At 36.1% G+C, this 20,404-nt stretch overlaps 1 protein-coding gene across 4 annotated transcripts in view; it reads left to right on the top strand.

The window, feature by feature from the left end:
* Positions 1–5,025, top strand: part of DNAJB4 (DnaJ heat shock protein family (Hsp40) member B4) — a 37,409-nt gene extending 32,384 nt beyond the window's left edge. For all 4 annotated transcript variants that reach the window (XM_055351167.2, XM_019020235.4, XM_019020241.4 and 1 more), the window contains 2 exons: positions 119–687; positions 3,069–5,025. In XM_055351167.2, coding sequence (XP_055207142.1) covers positions 253–687; positions 3,069–3,302 — 669 coding nt within the window. In that variant the 5' untranslated portion in view covers positions 119–252 and the 3' untranslated portion in view covers positions 3,303–5,025. The remainder of the gene's footprint in view (positions 1–118; positions 688–3,068) is intronic.
* Positions 5,026–20,404: the final 15,379 nt, after the last annotated feature.

Below are 20,404 nucleotides of genomic sequence, written 5' to 3'. Positions count from 1 at the left end.
GCCAATATTAATACATTTTAATGTAAGTTAGCCAAAATTTATTAGCAATACAGTTTTTGAAAGTTTAACTTTTAAGAGTTGCAAGCTTTTTTCTAATCATGCTTATCTCTTCAATTAGGGTTGAAAGGAGGAGCAGGAGGTACTGATGGACAAGGAGGTACCTTCCGGTACACCTTTCATGGCGATCCTCATGCTACATTTGCTGCATTTTTCGGAGGGTCCAACCCCTTTGAAATTTTCTTTGGAAGACGAATGGGTGGTGGTAGAGATTCTGAAGAAATGGAAATAGATGGTGATCCTTTTAGTGCCTTTGGTTTCAGCATGAATGGATATCCAAGAGACAGGAATTCTGTGGGGCCATCCCGCCTCAAACAAGATCCTCCAGTTATTCATGAACTTAGAGTATCACTTGAAGAGATATATAGTGGTTGTACCAAACGGATGAAGATTTCTCGAAAAAGGCTAAACGCTGATGGAAGGAGTTACAGATCTGAGGACAAAATTCTTACCATTGAGATTAAAAAAGGGTGGAAAGAAGGCACCAAAATTACTTTTCCAAGAGAAGGAGATGAAACACCAAATAGTATTCCAGCAGACATTGTTTTTATCATTAAAGACAAAGATCATCCAAAATTTAAAAGGGATGGATCAAATATAATTTATACTGCTAAAATTAGTTTACGAGAGGTAAGTTGGTAGGACCTAAAATCCTAAGACCAAATAATTATGTAGTTGATCATAGGGAGTGTATCTAGATAATAGCTAACATTTATTTAATGCCTATTATACATTAAAAATAATTACTATAACAATCCTCTAAGATAGTACTAGTATTATACCTCTTTTATGGATGTGATTATATTTTCTAACTTTAGTTACTTATAATTAAAGTGTCAAGTGTTAACTGGATTGTGTACTATGAGGCTGCTTTTACAAATGTGGTTTATGAGATCTGCATTGGTAATCTCAATACATTAGTCTTTGTATATAGGGTTTGTTCTAAAGTTGTTAATATGGAGTAATAATTGCATAACAAAAAAGATTAGAAGAAAATAATTTATAATTCACTATAAATAAATTTGTATACATTTATATTAATAAAAATACATTTATAAGTGCATATAAATATATACATTTATAAATTATAATGGTACTACGTTAATACAATTATTATTTGAGTTCTTATTTGCACTATTTTTTTTTTTTTTTTGAGACAGAGTCTTGCTCTGTCACCCACAGCGCAATCTCGGCTCACCGCAACCTCTGCCTCCGGGTTCAAGTGATTCTCTTGCCTCGGCCTCCTAAGTAGCTGGGATTACAGGCGCCCCCCACCACACCTGGCTAATTTTTGTATTTTTAGTAGACACGGGGTTTTACCATGTTGGCCAGGCTGGTCTTGAATTCCTGACCTCAGGTGATCCACTCGGCTTGGCCTCCCAAAGTGCTAGGATTACAGGCATGAGCCACCACGCCTGGCCTATTTGTACTATTTGTCAAATTGGATTGTAACTTTGCAAATATGGTCATAGCAGTTCCCTGCTTCAAATTCTTAAATTGCTCTATATAACCTCTATCATAAAGTCCAAACTCTTTAGCTTAAAATAAGTCATTTTAAATCTGATGTCTACCCATAAAATGTATATGCACTTCCCCAAGTTTGCTCTATTATTATTATTTTTTTTTTGAGATGGAGTCTCGCTCTGTCACCCATGCTGGAGTGCAGTGGCACAATCTCAGCTAGTACTGCAGCCTCCACCTCCCAGGTTCAAGTAATTCTCCTGCCTCAGGCTCCTGAGTAGCTGGGATTACAGGCGCCCGCCACCATGCCCAGCTGATTTTCATATTTTTAGTAGCGATAGGTTTTCACCATGTTGGCCAGGCTCGTCTTGAACTCTTGACCTCAAGTAATCCGCCCACCTCGGCCTCCCAAAGTGCTGGGACTATAGGCGTGAGCCACTGCACCTGGCCCAGTTTGCTCGATTATTATCTTGTATACTTGAGCTGTACTCTATGGAACACTATTGTTTCTTACCCTGCTCTAATACCTACCTGCTACTGCCCAATGCTTAGTTCAAGCATCCTCTACTCCCGGAATCTAAGGGGTTAAGTTGGGTGCTCTTTCTCTTACAAAAGACCTCCATGCTTACCTCTGTTCTTACACTATACAGTATTATAATGGCTAGTTTGCTTCTATGTTTCTGTGAGTTCCTTGTGCATTCCTTGAGCTGGGGTCTGTGTTCATGGTCCCTATAAGGCTCACCATCTAGCCAGAATGTGTGGCATATAGTAAATGCTCAGTAAACATTTGTTATCTAAAACAAATATATTTCTTGTCCTAATACTTTCCAGAGAAATAGTTGCTCCTATCCTGTTCTTTCCAGTCCTGAATTTCTCCCTCTTCTCCCATTCCAATCCCTGCATCTTGAATGTATTAATAGCAGCTTCAAAATAACCATGTCATTCCAGGGCAATGTGGAATATATCCTTTACTTCTCTTTTACCTTTTCTTTTTTTTTTTTGGTAACATATCTAATAATGCATGTCCTGAAGGAATTTTCCTTTTTCTTCTTTTCTTTTCTTTTTTTTCTTTTTCTTTCTTTCTTTCTTTCTTTTTTTTTTTTTTGAGACAGTTTTGCTCATGTTGCCCAGGCTGGAGTGCAATGGCACGATCTCGGCTCACTGCAACCTCTGCCTGCTGGGTTCAAGTGATTCTCCTGCTTCAGCTTCCTGAGTAGCTGGGATTACAGGCGTGTGCCACCACGCTCGCCTAATTTTGTATTTTTAGTAGAGACGAGGTTTCTCCATGTTGGTGAGGCTGGTCTTGAACTCCTGACCTCAGGTGATCTGCCCGCCTTGGCCTCCCAAAATGTTGGGATTACAGGTGTGAGCCACCATGCCTGACCTCTGAAGGAATTTTCTAATGAGGAAAAAAAATTTATAACTATTGTTATTCTTTTGGAGGTTAAAGTTTTACCTTAGTGGTATTATCCTTTACCATCTGGTAATATTTGTGCTTAGATTTTTGAGTTTTGAAGTGTTTTCATTTTATTTTATTTGGTCCATTTTAGGCATTGTGTGGCTGCTCAATTAATGTACCAACACTGGATGGAAGAAACATACCTATGTCAGTAAATGATATTGTGAAACCCGGAATGAGGAGAAGAATTATTGGATATGGGCTGCCATTTCCAAAAAATCCTGACCAACGTGGTGACCTTCTAATAGAATTTGAGGTGTCCTTCCCAGATACTATATCTTCTTCATCCAAAGAAGTACTTAGGAAACATCTTCCTGCCTCATAGAATGAAGAACTTTGTTACACATATTTTGATAAGGCACTGAAAATATAAAAGGACTGGCAGTTTACTGATGTAGATGTGAATTCTGTATAAAGATGTGTAAATTCTTTTGAGGGTTCATTAAATTGCATGAATAGAGACGGGTCAAATAAATAGGCAAAAGGGATTTTTACAGTTAGAGATAAAAGAGAAAACCATTCACTGTATTTTATTTCATTTATCCTGATTCAGATATTTTTAGTAATTTGCTTATATGTAAAAGTTGTTTTTTGTGGAGTCAGTGGATATATTTCTAATAAAGTGCTAGACTATCCAATTACTTAATTTCTTATACCTTTAGATAATCAGTATGAAAAGTTCCCATTTATAATGGAAATGAAAATTCTTAACTAAACTATACATGTAATATGTATTTCTAGAAGAGAATAAAAACCCAAGTCAGTTATTAGATTTAAACCACCTTCTGAAATGCTGCTATAGGGCTGGTATCTGTAAAAGAATATCCTGATGCATCTGTTTCACCATTTTGATTTTTAAAGTATGCTGTAGCATTTCTTAATAACATCGTTGTGATGTTCTTAAGGCAGATGTTTCTTCATAAAAAGGAAAGTAATGGCAATTTCTCTCCTGTGGAAATCCCAATTGCTTGAATTACTGATATTTTAGAAATAGACTTTTTAAAATGCCATATGTAATTTTATGCAAGTTGACTATATATCTTGTACTTAATAAATTATAGGCTCATTTTGTTCTCTGCTAGTTTAAAGTAATTTGTTTAATAATAGATGTGTTTTTAGAGGAAATGCTGTTACTTGGAATTAATTTTCCAGTTATACAGTCTTCTATAACTTACTAATAATATTCTATATGTACTTTATGTAATTTCCCTAAAAAGAATGAACTACCACTACACTATGGTGTTAAACCAAAATATAGGGAAAATAAACACTAACTGCTGCTTATGGATAATGTTGCAACTACTTGTTATGCATATAAATATTTTACTTTTTCACATGTATAGATTGCATTTCTTAGGTGTTTTAATTTTTTAAATATATTTATGTTTTAAAAATTTAGTTTTGTTTTCTGTTTTATAACTATAGTGAGAATGATGTTTTGAAACAAAATTTTTGGTTATAAAATAGTTTTCAGGATTACATATATATATACTGGATCCTATCACCTTTTAGTAGAATATGAAATATTCTTTTAGAAATCCAATATAAATAGCTTTATAATAGCCATATTCTTTATTACTTTATTGAGATATAATTTACATGCCATAAAGTTTACCCTTAAAATATACAATTCAGTGGTTTTTAGTGATATTTACAAAGTGGTACAATCATCATCACTTTCTAATTCCAGAATATTTTCATCACCCGAAAAAGAAATCCTAAATCCATTAGCAGTTACTTCCCATTCTTCCCTTCCTCCAGCCCCTGAAAACACTACCATCTACTTTTCATCTGTATGGATTTGTCTGTTCTGGACATTTCACATAAATAGACTCAAACAATATATGGCTTTTTTTTTTTTTTGGTCTGGCCTCTTTCATTTCGCTTAATGTTTTCAAGGTTCATCTATGTTGTATCACGTATCAGTACTTTATTTTTTGTGTGGCACATCATATGGATATACCACAATTTGTTTATCTTTTCATTAATTATGGGCATTTGGCTTATTTCTACTTTTTTGGCTATTATAAATAATGCTGCTGTGAAAATTTGCGTGCAAGTTTTTGTGTTTCAATTCTCATGGGTATATACCTAAAAGTGGAATTTCTGGGAGTAACCATATATTTGAGTTGCAAATGGAAAATGCTTGAAAAAAATGCCACAGAATTCAGCTAATCGTATTTATTACTCTAATTCATACATGATTCCTCTATAACTGTCTCTCTGAATGACAGTTAAAACTCCCTACAGAAGTGTGAACATTACAGAAATTTTCTCACAAGTCTAAAGATCTAGATCTGAAAAGCATCAGTCAACGTGGTGACTGATAGTGGTTTCTGTTTTAAACCCATCATTATTTATTGCAATTTTCTTGATTAAGCATTTTCTCCCAGGTAAAATAAATGATTTATAGATAGATATATAATAATCTTTGGATTAAAAAGTTTTTTTAAGCAGAGAATTATTATTCTAGTAGTAAATAAATTTACATAACTACACAAAACCAGTATACCAGTATCTCTCTTATCTTAAAGGATATTGACAATGCTTTAGCATGTAGTAAGTGCTCAGTTTTTATGTGTTGAATGTTGAATTAAAAGTAGTAATGAGTAGAGTTTTAAAGTTTTTTAATTTATTTTTTCAAATTATGAGAGTACTTTTTATTTTAAAATGTTTTCTTTAAATTCAACCAGGTTCTTGGATAGCCGGAATAGTTTTGAAGTACTATAGATCCCATAAAGAAGATGTTTATCTTCCCTAAAAGAAAAACCACAAATTGCTTATGTTAAAAAAAAAAAAAAAAAAAGAAGAAGACGACAAAGGCCAGGCACTGTGGCTTATGCCTGTAATCCCAGCACTTGGGGAGACTGAGGCAGGGGAAAATCAAAACTTGAGTCCAGGAGTTTGAAACCAGCCTTGGCAACATAGTAAGACTCCATCTCTACAAAAAATTTAAAAATTAGCTGAGCCTGGTAGCATGTGCTGTAGTCCCAACTACTTGGGAGGCTGAGGTAGGAGGATTACTTGAGCCCAGGAGGTAGAGGCTATAGTGAGCCCTGATTGCACCACTGCACTCAGCCTGGGTGACAGAGTGAGACCCTCTCTCAAAAACAAAAAACAAGTATAAGCCAAGGTGATTAATGGCCTGCTAATAGAGGTATTTTGTTTGGCCAGCTCAGTGGTTTAAAAACTATTTTTTAATTAGAATGCTTTTTAGGCAAGACATGGACTCTTCTGTTGCCACTGACCTACCATTATCTATTGCATTACATAAAGCTGCTTCACATGTTTAGTTATATTGCCTGGGCCTCTGAAAGCATCTGAGTTAGTCACATCTACTGTAGCTCATCACTCCTGCCTCTCTTGTTAGCCTTCCTTGGAGACAAGGAGTTGAAAATACTCTTGTTTGTTTATTTTTGGGAAACTGTCATTCAAATAGTTATGATGGATAAAGGAAATTAATATATGTGATTAGACTCAGTAAATGGCTCAGAAGGGACTATCTTCATATTCCAAGGACTATTTACATAACCTCAAAGAGTTAAGACTAAATATCATTCTTAATCTAAAAATAATTTTTATCTACTAACGTGTAATGTAGTATACTGCCTATATGTCTGACTTCATGTATACACGGTTTATTTTTTACCCTTTATGGAGAAGTATAGAAAAAAAATGTGGCATGTTACTTTTAAATAATAGCTTAATCAAAATGTGAGTAAATAGATGAAGTTTTATAGAGTAAATATTTCAGCCTTTTAAATTTTTTTGTGATACTTCTAATTCATAAAATTCATAAAACATTTGGAGCTGGAAATAATTTTTAAAATCCCATTTTCTAGATAAAGAAGTAAACCCAGAGAGGCTAAGTGGCTTGTCTGCGGTTAAAGAACAGGTTTGATGTATTCAAAACTCTTCTGGTCATTAAAAAATAAAAGAAAAAAAAAAAAAGGAGAGCAGGCCGGGTGCAGTGGTTCATGCCTGTAATCCCAGCACTTTGGGAGGCCGAAGCAGATGGATCACTTGAGGCTAGGAGTTCGAGACCAGCCTGGTCTACATAGTGAAACCCCCTCTCTACTAAAAATACAAAAATTAGCCAGGCATGGTGGCAGGCACCTGTAATCGCAGCTACTTGGGAGGCTAAGGCAGGAGAATCGCTTGAACCTGGGAGGTGGAGGTTGCAATGAGCTGACATCATGCCACTGCACTCCAGCCTGGGCTACGTGGCAGAGGCAGACTGTCTCAAAAAAAGGAAGCTGGAAAGGGAATTCTTATTCTCAGTGCCATTTTTCTCCAGTATGCCATTGATATCCCCTGTTTCTCAATTTCCAAGACTAGATTAAATTCTTTTACAGCTCATTTGCTAGCCAAGTGTGGTGGCTCACACCTATAATACTAGCACTTTGGGAGGCTAAGGCAGAAGGATTGCTTGAGCCTAGGTATTCAAGACCAGCCTGGGCAACATAGCAAGACTCCATTTAAATATTAAAAAGAAAAGTTAATTTGCCTATTTATTTGTGTAGTCTGTGTAATTTAGCATATATATTTGAAATATATTCGGTCATTTAGGAGCATACAAAGTTATAATTTGGTGCTCACTAGAAAGCTTTTGAAACATTAATTACAAAAACAGGCTTTTTCTTTTTAAGGATATTAATAGCAGTAATAGTCCATAATTGGGCTGTGTCCTTCATTAGTTTACAAATATATATGCCAATGTTATTCTCAAAATAGTGTAAGGCCACATCTGAGCAAAAAACAAGCATATTATTTTAATTTACATAAATAACAAATGAAGATTTTTACAAGTAAAATACTATTCAAATATTAAATTATTGTAAAAAGAAAAAGAGAGGAAAGAAAAAAGGCGAGAGAAAAAGAAGGGGGGAAGAAAGGAAGAAAAAAACCCTGCAGATTTTATTGAGAAGAAAAGTTTGTAATGACAAATAACATACGGAATCTCTACAAACATTTGCAAATATTGTAACTCCTCCCAAACTAAAAATTCGTTAGTACATCTTCTCTCCAGCTGTTAGAATTTTGGTTTGTGTAAACTTAGTTCTTGAGGTTTTTTTTTTTTTATACTTTAAGTTCTAGGGTACACGTGCACAATGTGCAGGTTTGTTACATATGTATACATGTGCCATGTTGGTGTGCTGCACCCATTAACTCGTCATTTACATCAGGTATATCTCCCAATGCTATGCCTCCCCCCTCCCCCCAACCCACAACAGGCCCTGGTGTGTGATGTTCCCCTTCCTGTGTCCAGGTGTTCTCACTGTTCAATTCCCACCTATGAGTGAGAACATGCGGTGTTTGGTTTTTTGTCCTAGTTTGCTGAGAATGATGGTTTCCAGCTTCATCCATGTCCCTACAAAGGACATGAACTCACCCTTTTTTATGGCTGCATAGTATTCCATGGTATATATGTGCCACATTTTCTTAATCTAGTGAGTTTTTTTTTTTTTTTAAGGCATGGTCTTGTTGTGGCCAGAGCGCAGTAGTGCAATCTGGGCTCACTGCAGCCTCGACCTCCCAGGCTCAAGCCAATCCTCTCACTTCAGCCTCCCCTGAGTGACTGGAATTACAGGCGTGCCCCTCCATGCCTGGCTAATTTTTGTATTTTTTGTAGAGATGGAGTTTCACCATGTTGCCCAGGCTGAGCCATTATTAATTGAGATAATTTTAAGAAGTGGAAACCAGAGTTTGGAAAAAAGGAAATAAGAGTAAAGCGAATGGTTGAGGAAGATGAGAAATTTTTGATGCAGACTTACACATAAGAAATAAAGCCAAGGCCGGTTGTGGTGGCTCATGCCAGCACTTTGGGAGGCTGATGCAGACAGATCTCTTAAGCCCACGAGTTCGAGAACAGTCAGGGCAAAATAGCACAACTCCATCTCTACAAAAAATACAAAAATTAGCCCAGTGTGGTGGGGCACTCCTGTAGTCCCAGCTACTTGGGAGGCTTAGGCGGGAGGCTGATTTGAGCCCAGGAGGCAGAGATTATAGTAAGATCACGCCATTGCTCTCCAGCCTGGCAACATAGCCAGACTGTGTCTCAATCAATCAATCAATCAATATAGCTAGAGGTAAAAACCACTGCTGCTGTTTTTGCTAAAGGGATGCCATTGAAATGGATACAAAAAGCCTGGATGGGAAGTAGTTTTGTAAGATGAATTTAAAATTTATATAATAATAATAATATAATTTCTATATAATAATATAATATAAATTATATTATATTCTTATATAACTATTTCTCGAGCTCAAGAAATATTTATTTTATTTATTTATTTATTTATTTATTATTTTTGTTGTTGTTGTTGAGACGGAGTCTCGCTCTTTCGCCCAGGCCAGACCTGCAGTGGCGCTATCTTGGCTCACTGCAAGCTCCACCTTACGGGTTCACGCCATTCTCCTGCCTCAGCCTCCTGAGTAGCTGGGATTACAGGCGCCCGCCACAGCGCCTGGCTAAATTTTTGTATTTTTAGTAGAGACGGGGTTTCACCGTGTTAGCCAAGATGGTCTCCATCTCCTGACCTCGTGACCTGCCCGCCTCGGCCTCCCAAAGTGCTGGGATTACAGGCGTGAGCCACCGTTCCCGGCTTAGTTATGTTTATCTGAGTCAGTTAAGTAAAAGTTGCGTAATTGTTTTTTATCTTAAGTATACATTTTGCATCTCTGTGACTGGGGATGAAGAGGTTCAAGAAATGAGATTGGCCGAATCAATGGCTCACGCCTGTAATCCCAGCAATTTGGGAGCCCGAGGTGGGCAGATCACTTGAGGTCAGGCCTTCCAGATCAGCCTGGCTAACATTGCAAAACCCCGCCTCTACTAAAAATACAAAAATTAGCCAGGCATGGTGGCAGGTGCCTGTAATCCCTGCTACTTGGGAGGCTGAGGAAGGAGAATCACATAAACCTGGGAAGTGGAGGTAGCAGTGAGCCGAGATGGAGCCACTGCACTCCAGCCTGGGTGACAGAGTGAGACTCCATCTCAAAAAAAAAAAGAGAGAGATGAGATTAACTGAAAATCATAAGATCTGAAAAGTTTAAACATTAGGAATGAGGTTAGACTTTTTAAAAATCGCCTTCTTGATGTGCCTATTATGTTTAACAAACCAAAAATGAATTTGCAAGCATTTTATTGAAGCTATGAAAATGGGAGATCCTGAAAAATTTCTAGTGATCAAGGAATTGTAAATCATATAGTATTTATTATTACTAATTAAATGCACTCTTATCCTCTTTATTTAATACAATCTTCATTTTAGTGAATCTAAAAACTGTCTTCTTAGGGTTCTGCCTAAAACTATTTTTTTTCCCATGACAACTTAAATCCTAATCGTTTTCTTATCTCAGTGCTTTCAGAAACATATCTGCTTCAGACTGGGAAATTATATTTTACTATGGCTTTTATACATTACACTCCCTTACTTATGAAGGAAACCTTGAAAATTGGCACAGCTAACTTCAGAGTAGTAATTACACAATAGGAATAGTTAGACATTTTATACTTTTTTCCCAGAATATTTTATGTATAAATTTTGGAAGAAATTAATCAGATGTTAAAATTGGAAACCAGGCTTAAGATGGGGCTTAGTATTATTTAAAATTAGTTGCTAGGTTATATAGGCTTATTCTCATTAAGTTTGAAGATGGTATATAAAGTTATATCACTTCTGTTTTGGCACCAAAAAAAGGTAGACTTATATATCACAAAATTTATACAATATAAACTGTATTATTTAACCAAAAGAATGTAACTTAAAATAAGTCAAACATTTTAAAATGAAATTGATATCTTATTTTGATTTACAGTTAGAATCTTGAGGTGTTGCATATGAGAAATGAATTTATTTTACTTATTTATAGAAATGAGGTCTTGCTCAGTCAACCAGGCTGGAGTGCTGTGGCACCATCTTAGCTCATTGCAACCTAGAATTCCTGGCCTCAAACAATCCTCCTGCCTCAACCTCCCAAGTAGCTGGGATTACAGGTGTGAGCCACCATGCCTGACTGAGAAACTTATTTATTTTCTTTCAGTTTTCAAATTTTAAACAATGACTTACTTAATATTATGAATAGATACCAGTCATCTCATTTAATAATTTGTCTTAATAAATGTGATGGGTTTGAATATTAAGAAGATGAACCATTAGCCAGGAATTCTAATTTTATGTTGCTAAGAGATTTTAAAACTTTACCGATCTTTTAATTAATATAAAAATATTTTATTTTTTACTTGTATTTTCGATAATTGTCATGGATTTGAATTATTTCAAGACCTATATGTAGCTTTAAAAAAAGGAATATAGACCGTATATACTATGTAAATATCAATAATTTCTTTACATAGGTATTTGATTTAAAAATGTGTTTTTTGTTCTTACGAAATAACATTTTATTATTTTTTTTTTCTTGAGTCAGGGTCTCACTCTGTCACCTAGGCTGGAGTGCAGTGGCATGATTAGGACTCACTGCAGCCTCGAACTTCTGGGCTCAAGTGATCCTCTGGCCTCAGCCTCCCATGTAGTTGGGACGACAGGCAAACACCACCATTCCCCTATACTTTTTGTATTTTTTGTATAAACCATGCCCCAATAATTTTTGTATTTTTTGTATAGATGAAGTCTTGCCATGTTGGCCAGGCTGGTCTTGAACTCCAGGGCTCAAGTGATCTGCCTGTGCCCATGGGCATATCCCAGCATGAGCCCACGCCTATAATCCCAGTACTTTGGGAGGCCAAGGCAGGTGGATTGCTTGAGCCCTGGAGTTCAAGATCAGCTTGGCCACATGGCAAGACTCTGCCTCTACAAAAAATATGAAAATTAACCAGGCATGGTGGTCCACATCTTTGGTCCCGGCAACACAGGAGGCTGGCACCAGATAATTGCTTAAGCCTGGGAAAGTGAGGCTGCAGTGAGTTATGATTGTGCCACTGCACTCCAGCCTGGGTGACAAAGCAAGACCCTGTTTCAAAAAAAAAAGAAAAAATTTTTTTTTCAGAAAAGGCACTAAATCAAAGAGCAACATATAATTCTAACTAGTAAATGTAGTTAGACTTAAATACTTTAATATTAAATATATCTAATGTTAAAACATTTTATATCTAGAGGTACATGAAAGAAAAAATATTTCAAAATTACTGTGAATGTGTGACTATTCTGAAAAGATTGAACCAAGTATCTTATGCCTACTTATATATTGCTATAAGTACTTTTTTCTTTACATTGACAAATAAAATTGTATGTATTTATTCTGTAAAACATGATGGTTTGAAGTATTTATACACTGTGGGATTTGTAAGTATTTTTAAAATTCGAAATAAAGGCCGGGCATGGTGGCTCACACCTGTAATCCCAGCACTTTGAGAGGCCGAGGCAGGCGGATCACCTGAGGTCGGGAGTTCAAGACCAGCCTGACCAACATAGAGAAACCTCATGCCTACTGAAAAAAAAAAAAAAAATTAGCCAGGCGTGGTGGCTAATGCCTATAATCCCAGCTACTCGGGAGGCTAAGGCAGGAGAATCACTTGAACTCGGGAGGCAGAGGTTGTGTTGAGCCGAGATTTTGCCATTGCGTTCTAGCCTGGGCAACAAGAGTGAAACTCCGTCTCAAAAAATAAATAAATAAAAATAAAAACCCTGCCTGCTTTTGATTTTAGTTTATGAAATACTAACTTCATGAGAGCATAGAGTGCAAACACATAGTTCATAATCAACATTTTCAAATATGTGGCCCAATATTTTTGTATAGTAATTGATAATTTTGTGAAGTAGTTATTTGTTATTACTACTTCATGTGGCAGATGAGGAAACAGAGATTCAGGCGTTCTTAAGTCCTTTATCCCAGATCACACAGATAGAGATGCAACTGAGATTCACACCCAGATTGTGATTTTTGACCTGCTATATCTACTGTTCATGGCTACATGGTTGTGAAGATGGTAGTTGTCTTCATTTGTTCTACCTGAAAAACCTGAACCAATCCTTCCATATCCACTGAATTATTTAAGATAATAATTTTAGGAGATTGACAGAAGCCACCGATTTCTTTCAATGAATAGTGACAAATTCATTATGATGCCTTGCTGTTGTCAGTGTCAGAATTTTTTTTTGCATAGGGCACCAGGCTATGCTGGGGTCACAGATAAGAATGATCTTTATAAAGGCCTTCACAAACTTGAGAATTGAGGACATAATACATAAAATGCATGACAGTGGAAATGCACCATATGCCCTCCTCCTATGAGAAATGTGTTTTCTACCACTAGTGGTTGTTTCTGCCTAGGTATCATTTAGGGGCAGAACCAAGAATATGAGGTTGTTTTTTCCTTTTGTCTAAACTGTATTAGTTTTATGATACCCAAATACACCTCTTTTCTCCTGCTTTGCACAAATTAAGGAAAGACGGGGAAATTTATTATTTTGTATTAATTTGATAGACATAAAATAAAAATTCATTTCTCCTCTGTGCCAAGATCTGTGTTAGATGTAATGGTGAATTTAACCAACCTGTTCCTTACCCTCATAGAACTTTTTATTATTTTTTATATTTTTGAGATGGAGTTTCATTCTGCCCCCATGCTGGAGTACAATGGCATGATCTTGGCTCACTGCAACCTCCGCCTCCTTTCAATACAGTATGTTTTAAATTTTTTTTCTTTTGAGATTCAGGGGATACATGTGTGGGTTTATTACATGGACATTTTGCATAATGGTGAAGTTTGGGCTTCTAGTGTACCCATCACCCAAAGAGTGAACATTGTACCCAATAGGTAATTTTTCAACTCTTACCCCATTCCCACCTTTCCTCCGTTTGGAGTCCCCAGTGTCTATTATCTGTAGGTCCACATGTACCCATTATTTAGCTCTCAAGTATTTTATTTTCTGTTTCTGAATTATTTCACTTCGAATAATGGCTTTCAGCTCCATCCATGTGGCTGTAAAGGACATGATTTCATTCTTTTTATGGCTGTATAGTATTCTATGATGTATATATACCACATTTTCTTTGTCCAATCAACCATTGATGGACACACTTAGGTTGATTCCATGACTTTGCTATTGTGAATAGTACTGTGATAAACAAACAAGCACCAGTGTCTTTTTTAATATAATAATTTATTTTCCTTTGGGTAGATACCCAGTAGTGGGATTGCTAGGTTTAATGGTAGTTCTACTTTTAGCTCATTGAGAAATCTTCACACTGTTTTTCATAAACGTATCAACATTTTTCAGTTATCAAATCACCTTTAGTTAGTTATTAAACAAGTATTTACTGAGCACACTGAGGCTATAACATTGTAGGTGCTAAAGATACAGTCCTACCCTTAAAGACCTTACATTCTAATCACAGAAGATAAACACTAAGAAACATTACTTGCATTAAAAAACAAGTAAGTCATTTTTTTGAATAATGATAAGCATTAAGAAAAGAATGACAATGGCATAGAAACTGACTGGAGGGGGAAGAAGTGTGTTACTTTTTAGCTAGAGTCATCAAAGACAGCCTCTCCGGGGAGAGAGACATTTGCATTCAGCCCTTAATGATTCAAAGCGGGCAGCTGTTGGAAGAACATTTAAGGAAAAAGGAACAGCAATGACAAAAGTCCAGAGATGGGAACCTTTATTGAAAAGCAGAAAAATATATAATTTACTTCCTAATTTTCAAATCCTGTTGATGTTATGTTTCCTAATACATATCAAAGAGGCAGAAGTAGATGTCAGATAAAGAAAATGGGACTAGAAAATGTCTTTTTTTTTTTTTTGAGATGGAGTCTCACTCTGTCACCCAGGCTGGAGTGCAGTGGTGTGATCTCAACTCACTGAAACCTCCACCTCCGGGGTTCAAGATATTCTCATGCACCATCATGCTGGCTAATTTTTTGTATTTTTAGTAGATACGGGGTTTCACCAGGTTGCCCAGGCTGGTCTTTTAATCTTACCCCATTCCCACCTCTCCTCCATTTGGAGTCCCCAGTGTCTATTATTTCCATCTGTAGGTCCACATGTAACCATTATTTAGCTCTCAAGTATTTTTATTTTCCGTTTCTGAATTATTTCACTTCGAATAATGGCTTTCAGCTCCATCCATGTGGCTGTAAAGGACGATTTCATTCTTTTTATGGCTGTATAGTATTCCATGATACTTGGCCTCCCAAACTGCTGGGATTACAGGTGTGAGCCATTGCACCTAGCCAAAGATATGACTAGAAAATGTCAAGTGTTGGCGCCTGATCCTGGCTCTTGCTGTCTATAGAGGCCATTTCTTTTCAGGCTTGTGTTTCCTATTTGTAAATGGAGAATACTTATCATATGTATCTCTTAATAGAATACAGTTCTCTATAAACAATACTAGGTATGGACGAGATAATGTTGAAAGAGAAGTTTACTCAGACATTTTAAATTATGTTAAATTAAAATGTTATCTTTGTTCAAATTTTTTTAAATGAAGATTTTAAAAGACATATGATTCTATATTTCTCAGGCTGCTGATTCATATATTGATAGTTTCCCTCATACTCTTAAATTTTGAAATGCTTTACCTCTTGAAAATGAAAATAAAAATTAAATTACACATAAGATTCATAATAAAAATTTTAAAGATCATGGGTATACTACATTAAAAATTTTTTCATAGCATTGGTTCTAACCTTTTTACCCCAAATAGGCCTTTTATTACATTCTTACCCCCACCCATATTAAATTAAACTTTTTTTTGTGCTGAACAGGCTGTATTTATTAATAATTATTATATTTATATTTGGGGACGGCTGTTAGAATTATTATATTTAGGCCAGGCACAGTGGCTCATGCCTGTAATCCCAGTGCTTTGGGAGGCTGAGGCAGGAGGATTGCCTGAAGTCAGGAGTTCAAGATCAGCCTGGGCAACATAGTGAGACCCCATTTCTACAAAAAATAAAAAAAATTATCCGGGCATGGTGGCACATGGCTGTGGTCCCAGCGACTTCAGAGGCTGAGACAGGAGGATCACTTGAGCCCTAAGATTTGAGGATGCAGTGAGCTATGATCATGCCACTATACTCCAACCTGGGTGACAGAGTGAGGCCCTGCCTCTGAGAAAAACAGAACTATTATTTTAATATATCCAACATAATATGACAGCTAGTCAACTACTGATAAACAGGAAGTGAACAGCTAGAAACAAAAAATGTGATTTTATTTTTTTGTACTGACAAGGTCCTTGCTATGTCGCCCAGGCTGATCTTGAATTCCTGGCCTCAAGCAATCCTCCTGCCTCAGCTTCTCAAAGCGCTGGCATTACAGTCATAAGCTATAGCACCTGGCTAAGAATGCTATTTAAAAAAAGTCACTCTATAATCTGTTAGGTGTGTGATTCCCATTAGGTGATTTCCAATACTGAAAGTAGCATCACTTATCTATATTACCTACCTCCTTTGTAGTCTCCTTGGGATGTGGAGACATCAGATTAGGAGCTACTAGCCTTGGCTTTGATTATAATTTTGGCGACGGCCGTTAGAAGGAGATGACATTAGATGAGGTCTATCCTTCTGTAGGCGAAACTGCCTTTAGAGATCATACCAGAGTTCACCGTGGAAAATAGACTAGAGTAAAATTTAATTTGTTAGTGTGTATTTTTTAAAAATCACCGACTAGAAGTTTGTGTTGTTAAGAACTTTGGAAGTGTCGGCAAGTATCCTAACAAAAATAAAAAAATAATAATGTTAGGGTAGAAAAAAAAACTTCATGTTCTTTTTAATGTTAAGAAATCACAGTAAGTGATGCATGGTATTAAAGTCAGGTAGTTGACTATTTTACAATGCTTTGTTTAAAAAAGCTTGTTACAAAGCTTGTTTACAATAAATTTTTAAATATCCATCCACTTTATAACATAGTATAAAATTTAATAACCACAAACATTTAATAAATAAGTAAAACTACTCTGAAATTCAACAGAAATAAAAACTCTTTAGGCTATTTTCTAGAACTATGTAATATAGAGAGCATTCTTGGGTGTGTGGGGGGGGTTGTTTTTGTTGTTACTCTTTGCCAGTAAGAATACATTTTACGGGCAACCCGCTCGGGGCCCCTTCCACACCGTGGAAGCTTTGTTCTTTTACTCTTCACAATAAATCTTGCTACTGCTCACTCTTTGGGTCTGCACTATCTTTAAAAAAAAAAAAGAATACATTTTACAGTATTATCTACTAGTTTACATTGTGTGTGAATGTATGTGTATATTAGTTTAAGCCATATGAAATCACAGATACTCAACTTTTTTGATCTATAAAAGTGGCAATATGAAATTACCTATCTTTTACATATGAAAATAATATTTCATTTACATATATGTATATAAAATGGAAGTTTAATAAACCATTACTTACCATTCCTAGATAGAATAACTCTGACGTTTTAAAATTTTACTCTAGTTTATTAATTTTTTTCTAATTGCATCCCATGGCATTTATTTCATGATCTACATTTGTGAAACAGCTCCACAGTTTGAAAAACACTCCTAGAATTCTCATAAGGATATAAATGTAGTAATTGTTAAATTTTAAAACTTAAATGTCAATTTGTTTAAATTCATTTAAAAACTACTGACTGGAAAATTTTTACTCATTATTTGATTGTTGGAACAGCAGTAGATATAGCTATTTTTGGGTCATAAGACAAATTCTAATAAACGACCATTATTTCGATTAATTTATAGATGAGTTTATTTCCCCCTTCAACTTAAGATAATTATAGATAGGAAAAGTAAATTTCTGTTGAATTTGCCCTATTAAATTCTCATGTCAGTGGTGACAATAACATTCAGATTTCCTTCAAATTCTGTCTATATAGTATTTTAGCAAACCTATGCTAGTAACATTAGAAAAAAATAAATTTACTAACCAAAGACTTTATGAAGGTCATACATAAAGAAATGGGTGTTTTAGTAAGAAACAGAAATTTCTTAAGCTTCTCATTAGATTTCTTTAGATTTTAGTTCAAAATAGATTTGAGTGAGTTTATTTCTGATGCGTTGCTTTACCCTGATTACAGAAAAGAGAACTTCTAAATAAATCACATTTAAAAATTTTTAAAAATTTACTGGGGCTGGGTGCGGTGGTTCATGCCTGTAATCCCAGCACTTTGGGAGGGTGAGGTGGGAGGATTGCTTGAGCCCAGGAGTTCAAGACCAGTCTGGGCAATTTGATGAAACCCCATCTCTTCAAGACACAAAAATTGGTTGGGTGTGGTGGTGCGCACCTGAGGTCCCAGCTACTGGGAGGCTGAGGTGGGAGGATTACTTGAGCCCTGGAGGTTGAGGTTGCAGCCAGCCATAACCACACCACTGCACTCCAGCCTCGGTGACAGAGTGAGACTCTGTCTCAAAATAAAAAAGAAAAATAAAAAAGAAAAAAATTTACTTTAAATTTTAAAATAAACTTAAAATTTACTTTAAAAAATTTCTACTCAGTTTGCCAGCATCACAACCATTCCTCTAAGGATTATATATGAGAAAACAAAACACCGTTAAAAGTATCTGACTAGGCTGGGTGCGGTGGCTCACACCTGTAATCCCAGCACTTTGGGAGACTGAGGCGGGCAGATCACCTGAGGTCAGGAGTTCGAGACCAGCCTGGCCAACATATAGTGAAACCCCGTCTCTACTAAAAAAATACAAAAATTAGCTGGGCGTGGTGGTGCATGCCTATAGTCCTAGCTACTTGGGAAGCCGAGGCAAGAGAATTGCTTGAACCTGGGAGGTGGAGGTTGTAGTGAGCTGAGATCATGTCTCTGCACTCCAGCCTGAGAGACAGAGCAAGACTCTGTCTCTCAAAAAAAAAAGTATCTGACTAAATTTTATTTTCATATTGTTTCTTAATTTTATGGTTATCATCAGTGACCACAAATATAATGTAGAGGAGAGTTATTCAGTGGTTTTCATTTCTAAGCATTCAGTGTAATCTTAATGTTTTAGGAGACTGTACATAGTATCTATGTGTAGCCTGTTAGAATCCATAGACCTTTAGGTAAGTATCCTCTTTATTATTGCTATTTCAGTCCAAAGTGTGCTTCTGGGATAGAAATAAATGGGCCACTTAAATACATCTCTGAGGCAACAGCCAAGAATTGTCTAATAATTGTTTTTATAAGTAAGTTAGAAATTAGAAAATTAATTTGCATTAAGTGATGTATGTGCATACATGTATATTTTTCAAAGCCATCAAAATATATTTTCTTTTCTTTTTTTTAAATATATTTTTAGGGGCTGGGCACAGTGGCTCATGCCTGTAATTCCAGCACTTTGGGAGGCCAAGGCAGGCACATCACCTGAGGTCGGGAGTTCGAGATCAGCCTGATCAACATGAATAAACCCTGTCTCTACTAAAAATAGAAAACTAGCCAGGCGTGGAGGCACATGCCTGTAATCCCAGCTACTCGGGAGGCTGAGGCAGGAGAATTGCTTGAAGCCGGGAGGCGGAGGTTGTGGTGAGCTGAGATCGTGCCATTGCACTCCAGCCTGGGCAATTAGAGCAAAACTCTGTCTCAAAAAAAAAAAAAAAAAAAAAATATATATATATATATATATATATATGTATGTGTGTGTGTGTGTGTGTGTGTGTGTATATATATATAGAGAGAGAGAGAGACAGGGTCTCACTATATTGCCCAGGCTGCTCTCAAACTCCTGGCTTCAAGCAATCCTCCTGCCTTGGGCCTACCAAATTTCTCAGATTACAGGCGTGAGCCACCACACCCGGCCATGAAAATGTATTTTCAGAAAAACTAAAAGCTTCTTTTTAGAAGAAAAATATCAGAGTATTAGTTGACTGAATATATTTGGAAGATATTAGACCTATTAGGTAAATCGTTATACATATTAAGCACCTCAATGTATGTGGTTATTATAAAGAAGTATGTTTCTTTTTCTTATTTCTTACAGAACACGGAAGGAAGTCATAGTTGTTTCATTTATTACATGTGTTACCTCTTTTAAAGAAATAAGCACCTATAATAGTGTTTGGCTCAATAATAAACATTAGCTATTATTAGTCACAGCATCTCTTCATTTGAAAGTGGACTTAGATTTCTGGTTTCAGAATTCAGTTGCCAGAATTTATTCATTCAATATTAATTAAAAATTTAAGAACAAACCACATGCTAAGTATGTTTCATGAGAATTTGAGGGTTTCTGGTTTCTGGCCAAGATAGGAAAGCAGCGGGAGTGGCAAGCTCCCTGTTGCATAATCAGCCCTGTAGAAACTATAGAGCTAGATGGAAGCTAGGAATCCTTGTAGAGATTTAAGGCCGTTTTGAACCATTTTGAGTGTTAGGGTAGGCTGGTGAGAGGGTTAGTCAGAGGAAAGCTTTTAAAGTCTGCCCTTGACTTTTTCCAGAATTACCTTGTAACAGATATTGCCTGCAGCTTCACTGCCAAAATTGG

Source organism: Gorilla gorilla, chromosome 1 (assembly GCF_029281585.2).
Source record: "Gorilla gorilla gorilla isolate KB3781 chromosome 1, NHGRI_mGorGor1-v2.1_pri, whole genome shotgun sequence".
Lineage (NCBI taxonomy): Eukaryota > Metazoa > Chordata > Mammalia > Primates > Hominidae > Gorilla > Gorilla gorilla.
The sequence above is the reverse complement of the archived record's forward strand: the minus strand, read 5'-3'. Positions and strand labels throughout refer to the sequence as shown.